This window comes from Indicator indicator, chromosome 2, assembly GCF_027791375.1.
Source record: "Indicator indicator isolate 239-I01 chromosome 2, UM_Iind_1.1, whole genome shotgun sequence".
Classification (NCBI taxonomy): Eukaryota; Metazoa; Chordata; class Aves; order Piciformes; family Indicatoridae; genus Indicator; species Indicator indicator.
The window spans coordinates 29,596,455-29,614,479 of record NC_072011.1 but is presented as its reverse complement, the minus strand read 5'-3'; the positions used below and the strand labels follow the sequence as shown (position 1 = coordinate 29,614,479).

Below are 18,025 nucleotides of genomic sequence, written 5' to 3'. Positions count from 1 at the left end.
CCCTTTTCCATTCTTCTCTCCTACAATGCCTGGTATTTTCTGCATCTGGGTTGTGCCTCAGCATGGTGAGAGCAGTATGACGAAGTGGCACACTCTTACTTTGTTGGGAAGCTTCCTTCTTTCTCCATTGCTCGGGGAAGGGAGAAACAGCTACTAGGGCTAAGGAAATGCCGCCTGCGTTCAATCCCCTACACAGATAACGGTTTTACTGAAACATATAAAGAGAGATCCTTTAAAAACTGTTTTCGCCGTCCCCAGCCGCAGAGAGAGCGACCACTTATTTGCTGGAAAGGGCTCCTCCCGCCCCTTCCTACTCCTGCCCTCCCTCCTCCCCCGCCTCCCTTCCCCATACATTATTACTCTATGCCACCAACCTTAAAACAAGCCCCATCACACTCACTGTCCGAGACACGGGCGTGAGGGAGCCTTTCACGCGCCCCGTGCAGCCTTCGGTCGCTGAACGGCTCCTCCGGCCTCTGCCCCGCGGCGCGGAGCTGTCTGCCCCTGGCGGGTGCTGAACACGGCGGCGCGACAGCCGGGGCCGGAGCCCTCCTGGCCTCGCCCCGGCGCCCAGAGGAGAGGTAGGCGGCGAAGGACGCCGAGGGGGATGGGGGGAACCGGCGGCGACCCCGCGCCTCCGGCCTGAGCCCACCGCGCCCCGCACACAAAGCCGCGCTGCGGCCATGGAAGAGGAACTGAAGTGCCCGGTGTGCGGCTCGCTGTTCCGGGAGCCCATCATCCTGCCCTGCTCGCACAATGTCTGCCTGCCCTGCGCCCGCACCATCGCCGTGCAGACCCCGGAAAGCGAGCAGCACCTACCGCCCTTGCTTCACCCGCGGAGTTCTGCGCCGCCTGCCACCGCCGCCGCTGCGCCGGGGCCGGGAGCGGCCGCGGGCTCCGCCGCCTGCCTGGACGCGGAGTGCGCGGCGGGCGGCGGCGCGGACCACGCGGACAAGCTGAGCCTATACAGCGAGACTGACAGTGGCTACGGCTCCTACACCCCTAGCCTCAAGTCCCCCAACGGCGTACGGGTGCTGCCACTAGTGCCGGCACCACCAGGATCAGCGGCGGCTCCGCGGGGAGCTGGCCCCGCCAGCTCCTCCCTCACCTGCCCGCAGTGCCACCGGAGCGCCTCCCTGGACCAGCGTGGCCTCCGGGGTTTCCAGCGCAACCGGCTGCTGGAGGCCATCGTACAGCGCTACCAGCAGGGCCGCGCCGCTGCCACGGCCAAATGCCAGCTCTGCGACCGCAGCCCGCCCGAGCCGGCCGCGGTGCTGTGCGAACAGTGCGAGGTGCTGTACTGCGCTGCCTGTCAACTCCGCTGCCACCCGGCCCGCGGGCCCTTCGCCAAGCACCGCCTGGCGCCGCCGCCCGCACACCCAGGCTCCCCCGGCGGCGACGGCGACGGCGGCGGCGGAGGGAAAGGGGCGGGCGGTGGCCGCAAGCTGCCGACGTGCGCCGAGCACGACCTGGAGAACTACAGCATGTACTGCGTGAGCTGCCGCAGTCCCGTCTGCTACCAGTGCCTGGAGGAAGGCAAGCATGCCAAGCACGAGGTGAAGGCCCTGGGCGCCATGTGGAAGCAGCACAAGGTGAGTCCCGTCGGCCGGCGAGGAGGAGCTGCGGCAGCTCTTGGTGCTGGGGCTTTTTCACCCCAATGACCTGTGGCTGGAGTTTGTGGAACCTGAGGCTACTCATGCCCGTCATCCTCCCTGACTTTTTTCCCCGTGGCACAGTGCTTTTAGCTCTCTGGTCCATCCTGACTGTCTAGCCACCGCACAGCCTCTGCTCAGGGTTAGACTCCCTCCCATATTTGCCTCACCTTAGCCAGCAAATCTTAGGCTCAATCAGACCTCAGGCACACATCTGGGGTTAGTGAGTCTATCTCACTAACTTGTGTGCCTTCCATAGGGTCTTTGGCCATCCCATCCTCTTGTGGGTGGCAGGAGCTGCCCGCGAGGAGATAGGATGGTTATTACTTCCTTTTACCACCTCCCTTTCACCTGGGGCTCAATGCAAGCTGCCCCAACCATTTTCCACCACCTGTCAATGAGGAAGAGTGGCTCAGGGCCACCTGAATGTTTAGGGTGAAATCTCCTAAGCTTCAAAGAGGTCTCTCCTGCCACTTGGTTCCCAAAGAGGCCAAGAGAAATGGCTGGAGGGACCTTCATTGTAGGATGGAAAGGGTCTGGAGAGAAGTAAAGCTTTTTCTAATTCAGAAAATGTCACAGTATCATTTCCTTTAAGTGATGCTCCTTAGCCTTCCCTGGAGCTCTATGAGAGGCATCAGAGTCAGCCACTTTTGCTGCACGGTGCATTTGCCAGGATCTGATAGAGTTGCTGGATTACATGACCACACTTTCCTTGTTAGAAACAAAACTTTGCAAAAACTTGAGTAAAGAGCATGACATGACCTTAGAATTTGGAAGAGTGTATAAAGTCAGCTCTTTTTTGCTAAGAATTGTGGACCCTGGAAAAATGATTAGTTAGTACATAAGAACACAGAAAAAGAACTTCAACCCTTGAGTGCTGAGAGCAGTCCTTTTTGAACTTCCCGTTGTATTAGGGTGATAGGACTTACTTCCCCACTTCTGGCAAAGAGCACTCAGCCAGCTCTACTCTCCTCAGGATTCACTTCTCTCCTCTCTCTGCTGCAGTTACCAGTGAAGGAAGCACAAACAGACCCTTTCATACACTTCAGGAAAGGACAAAATCAAGACTTGTCTCATCATCCGTCAGCCACGGAGTGACTGAGCAGAAGCTAGGCTAAGACGTTTGGCAAAGTGAAAAACTGGCTTTTGATATTAAGATTCAAAAAGATACCCCTTGGGGTGATTTGCCCTTGTTGTTTGTCCATCTTCAGTATGTGTTACAGTTTGAATGCTCTACCAAGGGCTCAGCCACCCATCCCTAGCTAGCATCATGGGTATTTGTGCAGAGGAGTCCTCTTGGCCCAGAAAGGGCAGATGCCAGTGGCAGAATCCACTTTTGAGAAGATTTATTTCAGTGAGCAGAGACTGAGTTCACTGTTCAAGTGTGGCTGATGTTTTGGAGAGTGTGCTGTATTATGGTCTACTGTGAGTTAAAACTATTTGATGGCTTTTAAACAATGTGATAAAATCTGATATAATGAAAGTTCGCAGTTAATTTTTTTTTCTTTCCCACTGTCAAATATTGTCAAAAGAGTGAACAATACCCTGGTGGTTTGTATTTTTATTGTATTTTTTATCAAACTCAGGTATCACAGAATGTGATTTTTGTTTTGATTTACAGAACCAATGTAAAGAATCTAGTGAAAGGAAAAAAGTATTCAAAGTTAACTGATTTTGGGACTCTAAAACTGTGTTCTTATGAATATTATTTTTCCTGGAACAATGTGCTTGGCAGAAAATAACGATGGAACCCTATAGGCAGGCAGCCTAAGTCATCAGCTCACATTAATTCAGGATAAATTGTTTCAGAGTTAGATCCTTCTGCTTAAAGATAGTTCTCAGATACAGCAATTTCTACAAGTTTATTACCTGTAGTTACTTTGACCAAACCATAAATTACTTACATTGAGTGGCATGCCAAACATAATTCAAGGTTTATGTGTTCTCTCCAGATGCCCCAGGTGTAGTGGGTAGAGGCAGCTGGACAGGTGTATCTGTAAGCATTCTTAGCCTGGCATATTTGGCAGACTGACAGTTTTTCACCATCAACTGATAATCACAGAATCACAGAATCAACAAGGTTGGAAAAGACCTCAAGGATCATCAAAGTCCAACCTGTCACCCAAGACCTCATGACTATCTAAACCATGGCACCAAGTGCCACGTCCAATCCCTCTTGAACACCTCCAGGGATGGTGACTCTACCAGCTACCTGGGCAGAATCACCTGTTTATCTCCTTCTAAGACTGATATTCTTCACCTAAGAAGGGCTGCCAGGGCCATTTCACAGAATCACTGAATGTTCAGGGTTGGAAGGGACCTGAAGAGATCAAGTCTAACCCCCCTGCCAAAGCAGGATCACCTAGGGCAGGCTGCAATGGAACATGTCCAGGCAGGTTTTGAAAGTCTCAAGAGAAGGAGACTCCACAACCTCTCCGGACAGTCTGTTCCAGTGCTGCATCACTCTCACTGTAAAGAGTGGGGTGCAACCTCCTGTCTTCTAGCTTGTACCCACTGTTCCTTGTCCTATCACTGGACAGCACTGAAAATAGACTAGCACCTTCATACTGATACCCACCCCTCAGATATTTATAGACATACATAGCCTGGTATATGTATATACCAAAATGCTGAAAAAAGGCACAGGTGGATAGGTCTGTGAAGGGCAGGCAGGCAAGGATTTGAAGGTAAGTGTGGGAGTCCAAATACCTGCTTTTATGTGCTGTTTTAGAGAACTGTGTTCCCAAAAACATGTGGGGTGTTTCAGAATTCAGTGCCAGGGCAAGCTTATCTAATCAATAGTCAATCTGCTGCTAAAGAGAGATGGAGAGAAAGCAAGTTAAATGAGCATGAACTGTCAGGTTGAAAAAACATGGGCATTATCTGGTTCCTTTTCTAAAATCAAAGGAAGCATCTGCTTTCCATGCTCATTTGAGTTTGATTACACACCCTTGTTATCTCTCTGTTCCTCTGTTTGAAGCAGAAACTTGGTGTCCATCTCCAGCATCCATGTTGTTAGTTGCAAGATCAGGTATTAAAGTAAAATAATACCAGGCAGAATACTCTTTGTCAGGAGTTACTAGTCACAGTCAGTGGTGCTTGTAACATTTCACTTTGGCTTCCATTAAAATTTTGGCTTCCATTAAACATTTGGCTTCCATTAAACATTTTTGCAGCACAAAAGATGGCTCTGAGTGTACAGGGCATTTGTTATGCCTTGGTTGGCTTACTGAGTGCTTAGTCATGCAGCTCCATTTGATTTTAAAGGGAACTGCATGACTAAATTCCACTGCTTTGTAAGGTATGTTTTACAAATACTTGGAAAAACAAGGCTATTATCCCTAAGTGGGTTTCACAAATGCCGATCTAGTCTTCTTGGCTTCAAGCTGCAGTTGTGTTAATGCAACCGCAGGCTTTAATGAACATGGCAGTTCTCTTACAAGCCCTTTGAACAATGAGTTGTTGAGTTTCTATTGCAGCTCTTTGTAGTAGGTGCGTGCTGGGAGCCAGGAGTGACAGTGCTAATTGCCACTGGTACATATGCTGGCTGCAAGTGGTCGGCAGTAATTCAGTTTTCCTATGGCTGCTGTGATGCCCACTTAAAGCTTTTGGCTCTTCTTATCTGGTGAAGTGCACTTTGAGATGATACCAGAGCTAGGGCCAATGCTGGAAAAGTAGAAGTTTCACTTTTGCTGTGATCAACCATTGGTTTTGACTTGAAAGAAAGGAGCCCTTCTCCTCCTGGGACAATTCGTTCAGGCCAGTCCATACAGAACATGCCATGCTTTTGCCTTCTCGCTTCTTTCCTGGTTGCTCTGGCAGGTGCTGGTTCCACTTTGTTACATTTGTTACAAATGAGTTGTAGTAAAGTTTAGCACTAATGTAATACCTACAACTGGGCTAAAAGGAAAAAGGTTGTGTGAATATCAGGAAAAGAAAACGTAGGATGGCTTCTTTCTCTATAATTCAGTCTCAGCTCCCAGTCAGGGTTTGTACTCACTCTCCACAGAAGTGTGAGGAGAGAGGTAGTGCCTCTGCCTGCATAAGGCTGCCTTGCCTTGGAGCTGGGCTGTGAAGACCTGCCAGGGTCTGGTTTTTGCTGTCTTGCATGAACGAGCAAGTGCAAGGGGTGGATGAGTAGGAGACATTCAGGCAGAAGGGTAAGCTCAAAACTTTGGCAGCATGAGCTGTGTCCAATCCAGGGATGGAGTAATTCTCCAGGAGCAAGAGGGAAGCCGAGAATGAGTGGTGAATTGGTGAGTTTCAATTAGGTCTCATCTTAGAGGCGTTTGTGCCTTCCTATGTATAAGGCTCTATTTCATACTCCTAAGGAAGTGAGATGGTAACTTTCAGAAAGCCTGACATTAGCAAAGATGCTTCATCTTCCATTTCTGATGTCAGTTTTTGTATCCATTTGGTGAGGTTAATTAACTGAGCCTTGGCGATCTGGTGGTTCTCAAATCTGTCTCAGGAGAAGGCCCACGAAGAGAACGTCTGACCTGCAGAACACTCACAATGGGACCTGTCTGCTCACACATGTACATTGTGTCTGCACGCACTGACAGGCAGAGCAGTAGTTTCTTGTGGTATATTGAGGCACAGACCCTTGCGGTGTCTATGAAGGAGAGGCTGGACACTGTGGATAGCTCAGCGAAAAGGGCAGGATCCACTTTACTGTGAGAACACAGGGTTTATATACTCTTTCTGTCACAGCACAAAGCAAGCATGATTCTAGCAGTACTTTTTCATTCTAGCAAAACAAAACTTATCTAAACGGTCATTGGCTGAGCATTTTAAAACTTCTTACACCAGTGAAGTCAACACCAGGTGTCCATTACCTGTCAGCTCTCTATCCTAGTACTTCCTAAGGCATCATCTTAAGGAGGGTGTCTGTTTCTTTATCCCCACACTGTTTCAGGCTCAAAAGTGATTAACACTTTTTCTTCTTCAATCCCCACAGTTTCTGTAATCAGAGGCAGGCTTCCAGAGAAGCTGCACCAGGGTTGCTCTGGTCGTGGTGGTTCTGGGGCTGCCATTTCCTTCAGAACTGCCATTTCCTTCCCATCTTAAAGGTCATCAAGAAGCCTGTGGTTTGGCTTAGAGATTTCAGGTGAGAGGTGAGGAAAGGAGAAGTTTCAGGGTGTGCTTACAGAAGACATACTCCATATGTCTCACCAGTCAAAAGTTAGAGGAAGAATTTTTTCCAGCTGTTGCAGAAAGATTCACTCTTTTGTTGGATTGGAGCATGGGAAATGGAGCCACAAAGTGACATTACTATAAAATCTGAAAATGCAGATTTGTCTTGGAAGTCCTAGTGTATCTCAGGTTTGGTAGGACCTACCACATTTGTAAAGAATTCAGGCTTTAATTAAGAAAAGAGCTATTTTGGAAAGCACTTGGGTTTTTTTTCAGCATGACAGATGCTATCACGTAAGTGTAAGACTATTCTCTTCCTTATATATGTGGGTAGTTGTCTTACAAAAAAGGATTTTGACTTAGCAAGTCACTGCAATAAAGTGGAATGTGCAGACATAATACTTGACTGCTCCCACATGCATATTTCACCTTTATTAAATCTTATTATAATTAAAATCTTAACCATTCCTTTCTAGCACAAACACTTTCTGCATGTAAGAATACATGTGTCAGCCGGTAAGCATTTTAACGCACCACAACCAGGGATTAGTAAGAAACATATTTACGTTTTATCTCTAATTTTTCCTGATTTTTCCCTCTTTTTTTTTTTTTTCCCACAGGCACAGCTGTCTCAGGCTTTAAATGGTGTTTCAGATAAAGCAAAGGAAGCTAAGGAATTTCTGGTTCAATTGAAAAATTTATTGCAGCAGATTCAGGTAAGTGTAGAATGTTTTCTGTTTTGATAATACAGTAATCAATAGAAGTGAGTGAATAATTTATTTGATTACTTTGTCTCCTGTGTTCTTCTCATCATTCCTGGAATAATGTAACCTTTCTTGAATGGATTTACAAGGCAAAATTATTCATCAACTAATGCCTGCAAGCCTCTCTTAGCTTCTAGACTGATGTTTATTGCAAGAAGTTGATACTCAAAGCTGGACACCTGAGCTGTGTTGATTAGTATTTGATTGAATTCATTGGTCATGCTTCTGAGTTCCTTCCTGACTGCAGTTCCTTGAATTGGACATTTAGGCTAAGTTCTCATTATAACACATTAAAAATCCACTACTTGTTTTTCATTTTACATTTTCTAAAAATGTACTTATTTCTGGACAAGATCCAGTCAGCCTGTTTATTTGTAGGAAGCCAAAAAAAGAAGAAGAAGAAACAAATGCTACTAAATCAATGTGGACATTTATTGAAGCAGAAGATGTTTTCATGCCTATAATTACCCAGCATTAATAGTTAGAATAGAGCGCATGGTGAGTGCAGTAATTGAGGACACAAACCTAAAAGAAAACAAGTTCCAATTTCAACCAAATTAGGACTTCTCAGTGCTGGAGGTCAGAGGATCCTCAAGGTCCTTTTCACCCTGCAGTGTGTGGCTGGCAATGTGCCACTGTAGTCTGAGCTGTACAGTGCCAAGGAAGGGACACTTATTATATGCAGCAGTAGTGCTCTGCAGCTGTAAGTTTTCTGTGGCATATACATCATCTCCTCTATGATATGCCCACTCTGCTGCTTGCTTATCTTCCATCAATAAGCAACTCCTGTGCTTGTTAGTAACAGAAAGAAAAAAGTTCAAAAATCTGTATTTAGTTTAGAATTTAATAATTAAAATATTCCACTTAATACTCCAGATGATGAATTCATAGCCAGATGTTGCAGGGCTGCATAGCTACCGACCCTCACAGTCCTCTGTGGTCACATGGGGAGGAAAACAAACCAAAGCTGAGAAACTGGGTAAAAAAACCCAACCAACCAAACAAAAAAGCCAATCTAACATAGTCATTTATCCTTCTTTCATTGTCCAAGGAGAAGGACAGGCATCTCTAGAGAGCAGTTCTCCATATAGGTGTGAACAGCAATTATAGGATGGGATCACTCATCCAAAAGAGCAGTCTATCACCAACCTTTTTTTTTGAGTCACCTAGCTCCATTATAAGTGTATTTTTCCCTCCTAAAACCTAAGGGTAGCCTGTATCAACTATTTATGACTCTGCTATAAAATTCTTTAACGTGCTCAACAGAATCCCTACCAAATTGTTCTGCATAAGGGAGCTGCTACAATCAGATGAAAAAATCAAGCCATTTAATTTGTGCTGCTCAGTACCTAAAATGCTAGAGGAGAACTCAGAAGAGGAAATTGTACACAGCAGTCATTCTCTAACATTTAGTCATTTCTGGACACAGAGCTGAGTCTGACACATTTTGAGCCAGGGTCCATCATGAGTCTGAGTGAGACCACTGGATTTTAGCAAACCAAGCCAGCAAAATTAATTGGCTGCATATTTATGCCTAAATAAAACAAGGCTAAATCACAGCTTTGAGACAGTCACCTGCACACTTCAATCCTAAATGAGCTCCCTGGCATGATTTTCTCCCACAACAGTTGAACTCTTTCCACGTGGTGCTCAAGCAACATTTGATGATAGCACATACTAAGGAATACTCTTGGTTGGCAGGTTTGGTACAGCTACGTTATTTGAGAGTAAAGAGTTTAGACATGCCATGAGCTGATCTGTGCCTTTTGGCATTCGAATAAAAAGAATAATTCCTGGACTGTTAGTTGGGAGGAATAGTTGTAGTCTTTGTGTCTGATTTATGCCCAGAACCATGCAGTATCTCAGAGCAGGTTACTTCCAATTGAAGTCTATGATGGTTGCCACACACAGACACAGGCATTTACCCCACAGCAAAAGTTTCTTTAAAATGTATGCTAACTCGGAGGACTGAGCAAGATGTATGTTTTACCATGCTGTTTTAATGCATGGCAGACCAGACAACCATCTCCATGCTTTATCTCCTCTTTTTTTCAGAACTACCAGGAGCTGTGATTTTATCTTGCTTGGGGCAGTTTGCAAACTCATAATACACTTTTCTTTTCCCTGCTTTGCAGATCTTTTGTTTCCCTCTTTTTCATTCCCTTCTCTTTTCTGAGGTCACTTTGAAATCTCTTGGCCACCTCTTTTCAGAAACTGCCTCCTCCTCATCACCACTGTTGTTTTCTTGCTTCTCCTTGTCACTGTCATTATCTGATTTTCACATTTTCCCATCTGCTGGAACAATTTCATTCTTTCTCACTTGAAAGAGGCATATCGCCAAACACCCTGTTTGATGTGTGAACATAAACCAAGGAGAGAAACGATGTACTACAGCATCTGATTCAGGCTCTGTACACAAACCAGCACTTCAAGAGTAGCTGGATGGAAATGGACTTAAGGGGGAGTTGGGTGTGATATAAGCCGAGGAGGGAGAGACACAAACAGGAAAAGTCTAAGGCAAACCTGTGAACAGTAACTGAGCTGTCTGGTATCTCCCCACACCCATCTTGCTGGCAGGTATAGGACTGGTGGGTGTGTATCAAGGAAGAGTGGCCTGCATCCCTCAACTGGAGAATGGGATGCATGGATTGCAGTGAAGGAAGGGAATACAGTGCTGAAAATTTTGCTCTCAAAAGAATGAAGACAATGCAAATGAACAGAAAAGAAAAGAAAGAACATAAGCAGAGGAGCTTGGAGCTAGTAAAGAGTTTGGCATGTACAGTGACTACAAGAGATGATGCTTCTTCAGCATGTGTTTAAAGTCTCAACATTTAATGCCTTTTTTTTGTTTGTTTGGGGGATGGGTATTTGGGAGGACAGCTGGTAGGACAACTGAACATCTCCTGAAAGAGGAACTTGAAAGCTTTTTCCTTCTTCTGGTCTCATGAGCAAAGGAAACAAAGAAGATCCTCCATTTGATGAGGTACTAGAGCACCAGTTTCATGACCAGAGAAAGCCATCTCCAAGAGGAGGGGCAGCTCAGGACCTTATAGTGCCATCTACTCAGATTTCTACAGCTGTATGGGTTTCTGTGGTAGCATGCTTTGTTTTCCATTGATAGGACAGGGGATACCCAGGCCCTACTTGAGGCTCAGTATTGTATACCACAGATGCTGGCCTCTGTGTAGCTGAGAGTTTTGTCACAATGTGAATGAAAAAGCACCTTCCCCCCCCCCCCTTTTATTTTCTTTTTCTTAATCTAATCAAATACATGCCTCCACTGCCAAGTGCTAGCAATTCTAAACAAAATATTTGGAGCAATACACATATCTTAGGGCTTTATACCTAACTAATTTCCTTGCAAAAAGCGTGTAGACCAAATGCTGGTTCATAATTCGGTTCTAATTGCCATGGTGTACAGCCAGTGATTTCAAAGTTGCTACAATGGGATAATTAAAACAGAATGCAGAATCCTCTTCTGTATGTATATGGATGCACTGTGTATGTTAGGTTTAGCTTTTACATTATGTTGTACTACATCTTTTGTCTGGAAAGTGCCAGTAAATCTGGGTTTCAAATCACACACACAGAATCACACAGGTTGGAAAAGACCTTCAAAATAAACCTTTATGATATAGCATCTTACTGTTTCATATTATAGCATGCAGCTATTAATGGTAGAGTTATCATGAAATCAGTGGAGTTGGACTAGATGATCTTCAGAAGTTCCTTCCAACCCCTGCCACTCTGTGATTCTGTGTGATTCCATGAAATCAGAAAGGAAACAGAAATGCCAAGCACTTGAAATGAAATCTTTTCTGAGTAGAAAAATCAGATAAGAATGAGCAATAACTTAAGTGTAAAATATGTTTTCTTAGCTGAGCATGACTCTCACCTTCTTCTAGGAGAACGGGTTGGATTATGAAGCCTGTCTTGTTGCTCAGTGTGATGCCTTGGTTGATGCATTAACACGACAGAAGGCAAAACTGCTCACAAAGGTGACCAAAGAACGTGAGCACAAGCTGAAGGTGAGCACAACTCTCATCAGCTCAGCACAGCAGTGTTACTGTGTATTTTGTCAAGTCCCCATCCCTTTACACCATGGTGATTCCTAGAGACCAAATCCTAAAGGCCCTCAGCAGGTTCCAGTTCGGCAGTTTGGTGGAACTATTCTTATAGACTTAAGCATATACTTCATCAGTTTGTTGAATCAGGCCATCAGTCTTCATTTATCTGATTATTTGGGGATATTTTGTGAGGTACTTATCAGGGAAACCTCTGAGTGATTTGGGGACCTTCTGCCTGTGTAAAATGCTGGGGTTTTGTTGTCTCTTCAAACCTTAAAAATTCAAGCGAGGCACCTCCAGAAATCCATGTACCACTCAAAAGATATTAAAGAAACACAGTAAAGATAGGTGGGAAGAAGAAAGCTATAAATGCTTGAAACAAGTAGCAGTCAAGAGACACCCAAAAACGTCTAAATAGACACCTTTCTTGAAATGTTGAACTGCACATGTGACTTTGAATGCCAGTAACAGTGTGGTGTCTTAGACAGAAGGAAAAACTGAAATATCTAATATCACTAACAATGAATAAAATCTACCAGAGATCATAATTTTACACCATCCATGCTTAACAAGAACAGACACTTAGGACATACTGCTAACAGCACAGCTGATCCTGCAGTTCGTTCCTGTTAGGCTGTTGTACCTCAGGAGTTGTGCTATTGAACATGGCTACAGCCATGTAGCAGCAGAATCAAGTCTAAAATCTGTAAAAATGAGATGCAGCTCTTTTATTTCTTAATCCCAGTAATGTGTTCCTAAGAAGAGCAGGATCAGTGGTGAATTGTGAAGAGAACAGTGAGAGTATAGTCTTTAAGAAACCACTCCTGCAGTTATCCACTATAATATTTGCCTTTTAAGTGAAGGATTTTTCAAAAGCTGAGATTTTAGTGGAAGTATGATTGTAAATGTGAATACAAGTGCAGAAACATATTCTGTGCCCAGAGCAAGCCTGATCTTTGAGCAATTAATCTGCTCTGAAAATTGAGATTCCCTGTGCACAGCATTTTGCCAAGCTAATTATCGGTATTTACAGTACAGAGCAAATGAGTGTAGCTGATGGAGATATGGCAATGGCCATATGGCAACTAAATTAAGCATACCTTTAACACAATTTTCCATTTGCTGTCTCTTCTGAAATAATCTTCTACAATTCACCATAAGCTGAGCCAGTCATCAGAACTGTACTGATGCTTGTTTTCCAGGTTGTTTGGGACCAGATAAATCACTGCACACTGAAGCTACGCCAGTCAACAGGGCTTATGGAGTACTGCCTAGAAGTTATCAAAGAAAATGATCCCTCTGGGTTTTTACAGGTATTTTTCTTTCTGATTTTCTGGGGAAAAATACCCTAAATATGTTAAAGTTAAATCTAAAAATGCACAGCTTTATTAATTAGCCACTTCCACATCCAAGGTAGGATCACCTGAATCCCAGTTAGTACTGTCTAAAAGCTCAGCCTGATGACTGCATGAACATCCTAGCAAATGGATGGCTTTGACAGCTGCACTCTGACCGAGGTGTCACCTCCCTGACCACTGATGTCTTTCCTCTTGCCAGCCCTTCCTTCTGGGCCAGAAGAAAGATCCTATGCAGTTAATGATAACTTCCTGAAGAAGATTATTTTGTTTTCACCCGAGAAACAGCACAGAGCTCCCTGATGAGGTTTGACAGATCTATGACTCAGCAGAGTAGTACTTCTCCCCCTTTTGCTTCTCCCCTTTGTATTACCCTTTCCCATGTGAAAGAGTCCTTTCAACATTTTCCCTATTGGGAAATCCAGCCTTAAGGGCTTGCACGCAGCTTTGCTTCACTGGGATTGTTGCACCTCAAAGGGCTCCAAGACCTTGCTTGAAGCTGGAGGATCCAGAGAGTCCCTCTTTGAAAAATACGTCCTAGCCAATAATTGACTGACAGGATATTGTTTCTTGCATGCAAGCAGAGAAAGTGTCTATTGATGAGATAGAACATAACAGGTTTTTAATCCAGTTAATTATTTTGCCCCATTAATTCTATTGCTTTTATTAATTATTTTATCTTGCCCTATTAGCCTTGTTAATTGCCTAAGGGGAAAGGCACATCAAGCAGCACGTGGTTGTCAGCTGTGCACACATGAATGCGTGAATGTCAGGGGGCTGTTACAGCATCCCTGAAAACCAGGATGAGAACTAGCCAACTTAAACCTATTAGCACTCCAGATTGATTGTTGCTGTCATGTCTGGTTTCAAGCAAGAGTAGGGGATGTGTGGTGTTTATTAATTTTAAGACTACAGAGATCTTAGCAGGCTGTCAGTTGGATACTGCAGGACAAATGAAAGCTTTAGGTCTTACCTACATGTTCTATTTTCATTTTGGTTTACTTTTCCTGTAACCTTTGTTGCTTTATTCTTTTCAGTCACCTTTTATAAAAAAATACTTCTGTTTTTACCCTTTCCTGGTTTATCTCATGAGGCTTTCAAGGCAACCAAGAAACACTGAAGTACTGTGTTACTTAGAGCAACTACTCCAGCAGTCAGGATAATGAAATACAGCCAGGGGATCTAGCATCCCAGTGAACGACTCCAGTGTTGTAGGAAGGCTGTGAGAAGCTTGCAGCGCAGATTGATTAGGAGCTGTTGATGCAAGGGCTCAGGCAGAAGTGTCTGCCAGTAACAGTAACAAGGAAAGGGATCCTAACTACTGCTATAAAGAAAAACTGCCTCTGGCCTGTCCAGAAGAAAATTCTGTTCCCTGTGAGTTACAAGAAGCTCAGTAGGAAGAACCTCACCCAGCCAAATGGCAGCTTCACTGAACTCAAGGACAGCCAAGTTCATTGATTTCCGCAAAGCCAGGAGTTTATTTCCAGAAGAGTCTGTTGTTATCATCTTAGTTAAACTTTTGGCCTAATTGCCTGTGAGCTGAGTGAGAGTAAAGATTTAAAAATTAAATTCAGTTTTGATGCAATGATAGAAAATCCATCATATTCTTTGAAAATCTACCTGACAGCTTAGCACTCTCACTGTGAGAAATATACACCTACCTTTCCATTTGATTTTTTTATTCCTTTCACCTTTCATCCACTGAATGGAAAGACTGTCTAACATTTAAGCCTTTCTTTGTGCAACTGCTTTCTAAACAGGAGAACGACAGTAGACTGTGCAGATCAGAGAAGAGAGTGCAGAAGTATCTGTGGCATCCAGGACATGATACATAACATAATCTTAACAGGCTTTATAAATGTGATTTTTACTTTCTATCCTGAGGTGTGATTTGTTTTGAAAAGACAAGATGAAAGGGTGTGACATAAATGGACCTCACTCAAAACCCACCAGATCCCATCTCAGTTGTTGTGCTGTCATATTCCTCTTTTGTTTGTGCTGTATCTCCCAGGCTCCCTGGCACTTTTGATGCATGTATCTGCCATTTCATTATAAGCCTGATGCTCTCTTTCAGATTTCGGATGCTTTAATCAAGCGTGTTCAGGTATCTCAGGAACAGTGGGTCAAAGGAGCCTTGGAGCCAAAAGTATCTGCTGAGTTTGACTTGACTCTGGATAGCGAACCTTTACTGCAGTCAATTCACCAGCTGGATTTTATTCAGATGAAATGTAGGGGTGAGCTCTTATTTTTTTTTTTCCTGTTTTTTTGTGCATGTGATGAAACAGTGCTGGGAGGAACAGGGACACGGAAGGAGAAAAGAGGAATGACTTGAAAATGCTGGATAGTTTTAAAAGGTTTTCAAGAAAATTCAGATTATTGGGTGTTTACTAGAAAGGTGTACTTAGCTCACATGCAGTGACCTGAACAAGCTCAGACAGATACCAGGTGCAATTAAAGATTTGAAAAGGTGAATTCTTCAGAGTAGGGCTATCTGCCAGCTTTGAAGATTAAAAAGACTGCTGCTTAAAACTTTATGTCATTTTACAGTATTGCTAGATTTAATATGGTGAATTCAAAATACCAATTGCCCCTATCTTTTCAGGAACAGTTAAAGTAGTAAATAAATATTCACACACATACGTGATTGAATAGGGGAAAAAACTCAAACTCTGATTTATATTTAGACTGTGCTGCAAACAGTGTCCAGCTTAAAAAAACCTCATGAGACAGGGAAGAGGAAAGTAGTTCCTGATCTTACTCAAATTATCTTAATGATTCCAAAGGACACACTAAAAGGAAAGGAATTTTTAAAAAGTATTTCAAAGCAGAAGCTGATGAACAGTAGCAAAACAAAAAATTGTTGGCATCATGTGCTTGGTTTATATGGAGCAGGATGTGAACTGCATCAGAATTAGATAGATCCATAGATTGGCTAGCTTTGAAGGCCATTGTGGTCCCTGGGAATGATGCCATTAGCTTCCTTCAGTGGTGATTCAAGCCTTAATTATACATGTGGGTGACACAGCAGAGGCTGCCAGAAGTCAGTGAATGAGTTAAGGGTAATCAAATCATGATGTCAGATGTGCTTTTATTTTGACTCCAAGCAAGCATAAAGATTTCTGTTCAGTTTATCTGTTCTCTCTGGCCCTAATTGTGAACCTAAGAGACCCAAGGCGAAATAATTGGGGTGGATGTTTTGCCAGATAAATATGTGGAGAAACAATGGATAAAGAGTTAAAGACCAAAGTCAGCTCACCAAGAATGTTTTTCATCTTGGCATAAACGAGCTGTGTTAAAGTTACTCGAAAAGGACGTGTCAACTACTCCTTACAAACACTGTCAGCCAGGAAAGCAGAATCAGGCGAGAATGAGTATCAGTCATAAAACTTCTCCAAATACTGTCTGCACTTGTCTTTTTAAATCAGTTTATATTTAATGATGGCCATATTTATTGTTAAATATCTTTAATACTAATCTTCCACTACTGTTCTTCCCAAGCATATAAAAAAAATTAGTTAAACTATCCACTTAGATTGCTAATTAACCACAGGTCACTTGAGGTAAGAGCAGCTTAGGTATTTGGCTTTTGACTATTCATCTGGCTTTAAGTTTGAAGACTTAGGAGACTTTAATTGAGGCAGATTCACTGGAGCTTTATGAAAGATAGTGCTGTCTGCTGCACTCATTTATCATACAATTGGAGTGAAGCTCTGATACTGATCTAGACACAGTCTGAGGAGCAGTGAAGACGACAGGGCTGCTTCTGCCCAAACTTGTGCAAAGCTTAAAAAAACCCTTGTGCTTTGCTTCCCAGAAGGACCTTAACAATTTGCCCTCAGAAAGGGCTTTTCCTTGGGCTGTTTTGGCCCTGACTACCTTTTGTATGTCCCATCAGGTTGGTCAACACAACTGATATAAGTATGTACACACCATGCAAAGAATGGTGGAAATGGCGTTATCCTGGCCACCAATCCTGAAAGTGTTTAAGGAATTTCGTTACTTCCCCGTCACGGATTTCTTTGTCCAAGCTACCAACTAGTCTGAAGCTAACATTCATGGGTATTGAGGATTGTTTAGTACATGGAGATAGATTTATTTATTTCATTTTATGACATTGAATCTATTTGGATTTTAACTGTTCAGTCTGACACTTTGGCTTTTATTTCTTCTGAAATTTTACTTCTATGACCCTGATCAGCTCCGCATTATCTTCTCATGCATAGTGGCCTTGGGTCTAGAAATACAGATACCACCGAATAAGCAACTCAGCATGTCAGCAGCTACCACCTAGACTTACTGGGAACATCAGCTGGCTGTGAGAAGCTGGTGTTCCAGGGCAATGCTTTGCTATCTATCACCATCAGGAGCTGTATCTTTCTGAGCCTCTACTTTGCAAAGGAAAATCTGTGTATCTCTTCACATCTGCTTCTCTTTCTCCAATCCTACCTACCCTAGCGCACTGGCAAGTCTTCAGTCTTTGCCAAATGTTGGTGCTGAGGCAAGTGTTACTGAGTTATCATGACAAGAGTAGATGCATTAAAGACATCAGAGATGACCTGTAAAGGGAGCTTGGGGAAATCTACAAGAATAGGACCGGCATGGCTTTTCCAACTGCAAGTTGTTTTATTCCAAAAGCTTTGCAGTGCAAGGTCTGTATTATTATTATTGCTGCTTAGTCCATGACTGAATTTCTTTTTTTTTTTTTTTTCCCCTAACTATGGCCTCATTCAACCTCAGTGAGCTTGCATGGGTCATTTACAGTGAAAGCATGCTTGTAAGCAAACACTGATTCACTCTGTTAGACAAAGAAGAACGAAAATGAGAATGAATCACATTATATTTACTTTGATGAGTTGTTCATATACTTTACTGGTGGACTCTTTATAAGCCCATATCTAAAGTTCATCTCAATAAATAAAGATCAGGGCATGCTTTTTCCTTTCTACAGAATGAAAAATCTATTTGGGAACAAATTAAATATGCAGGAATGTGATAGGTACAGAAGTAATGCTTAAGCAGTCATGTTGACCAAAATATCTCACCAATAGCCC

At 43.4% G+C, this 18,025-nt stretch overlaps 1 protein-coding gene across 3 annotated transcripts in view; it reads left to right on the top strand.

Moving 5' to 3' along the window:
- The first annotated feature begins 683 nt into the window (after positions 1-683).
- The window catches only part of TRIM67 (tripartite motif containing 67), a 34,518-nt gene continuing 17,176 nt past the window's right edge, over positions 684-18,025 (top strand). Inside the window, exons 1-6 of one of the 3 annotated variants that reach the window (XM_054393427.1) lie at positions 684-806; positions 882-1,592; positions 7,409-7,504; positions 11,458-11,580; positions 12,822-12,932; positions 15,049-15,208. In XM_054393427.1, coding sequence (XP_054249402.1) covers positions 684-806; positions 882-1,592; positions 7,409-7,504; positions 11,458-11,580; positions 12,822-12,932; positions 15,049-15,208 — 1,324 coding nt within the window. Of the gene's footprint in view, positions 1,593-7,408; positions 7,505-11,457; positions 11,581-12,821; positions 12,933-15,048; positions 15,209-18,025 lie in introns of all 3 variants that reach the window. The other 2 variants (XM_054393419.1, XM_054393412.1) reach the window with 2 other exon arrangements.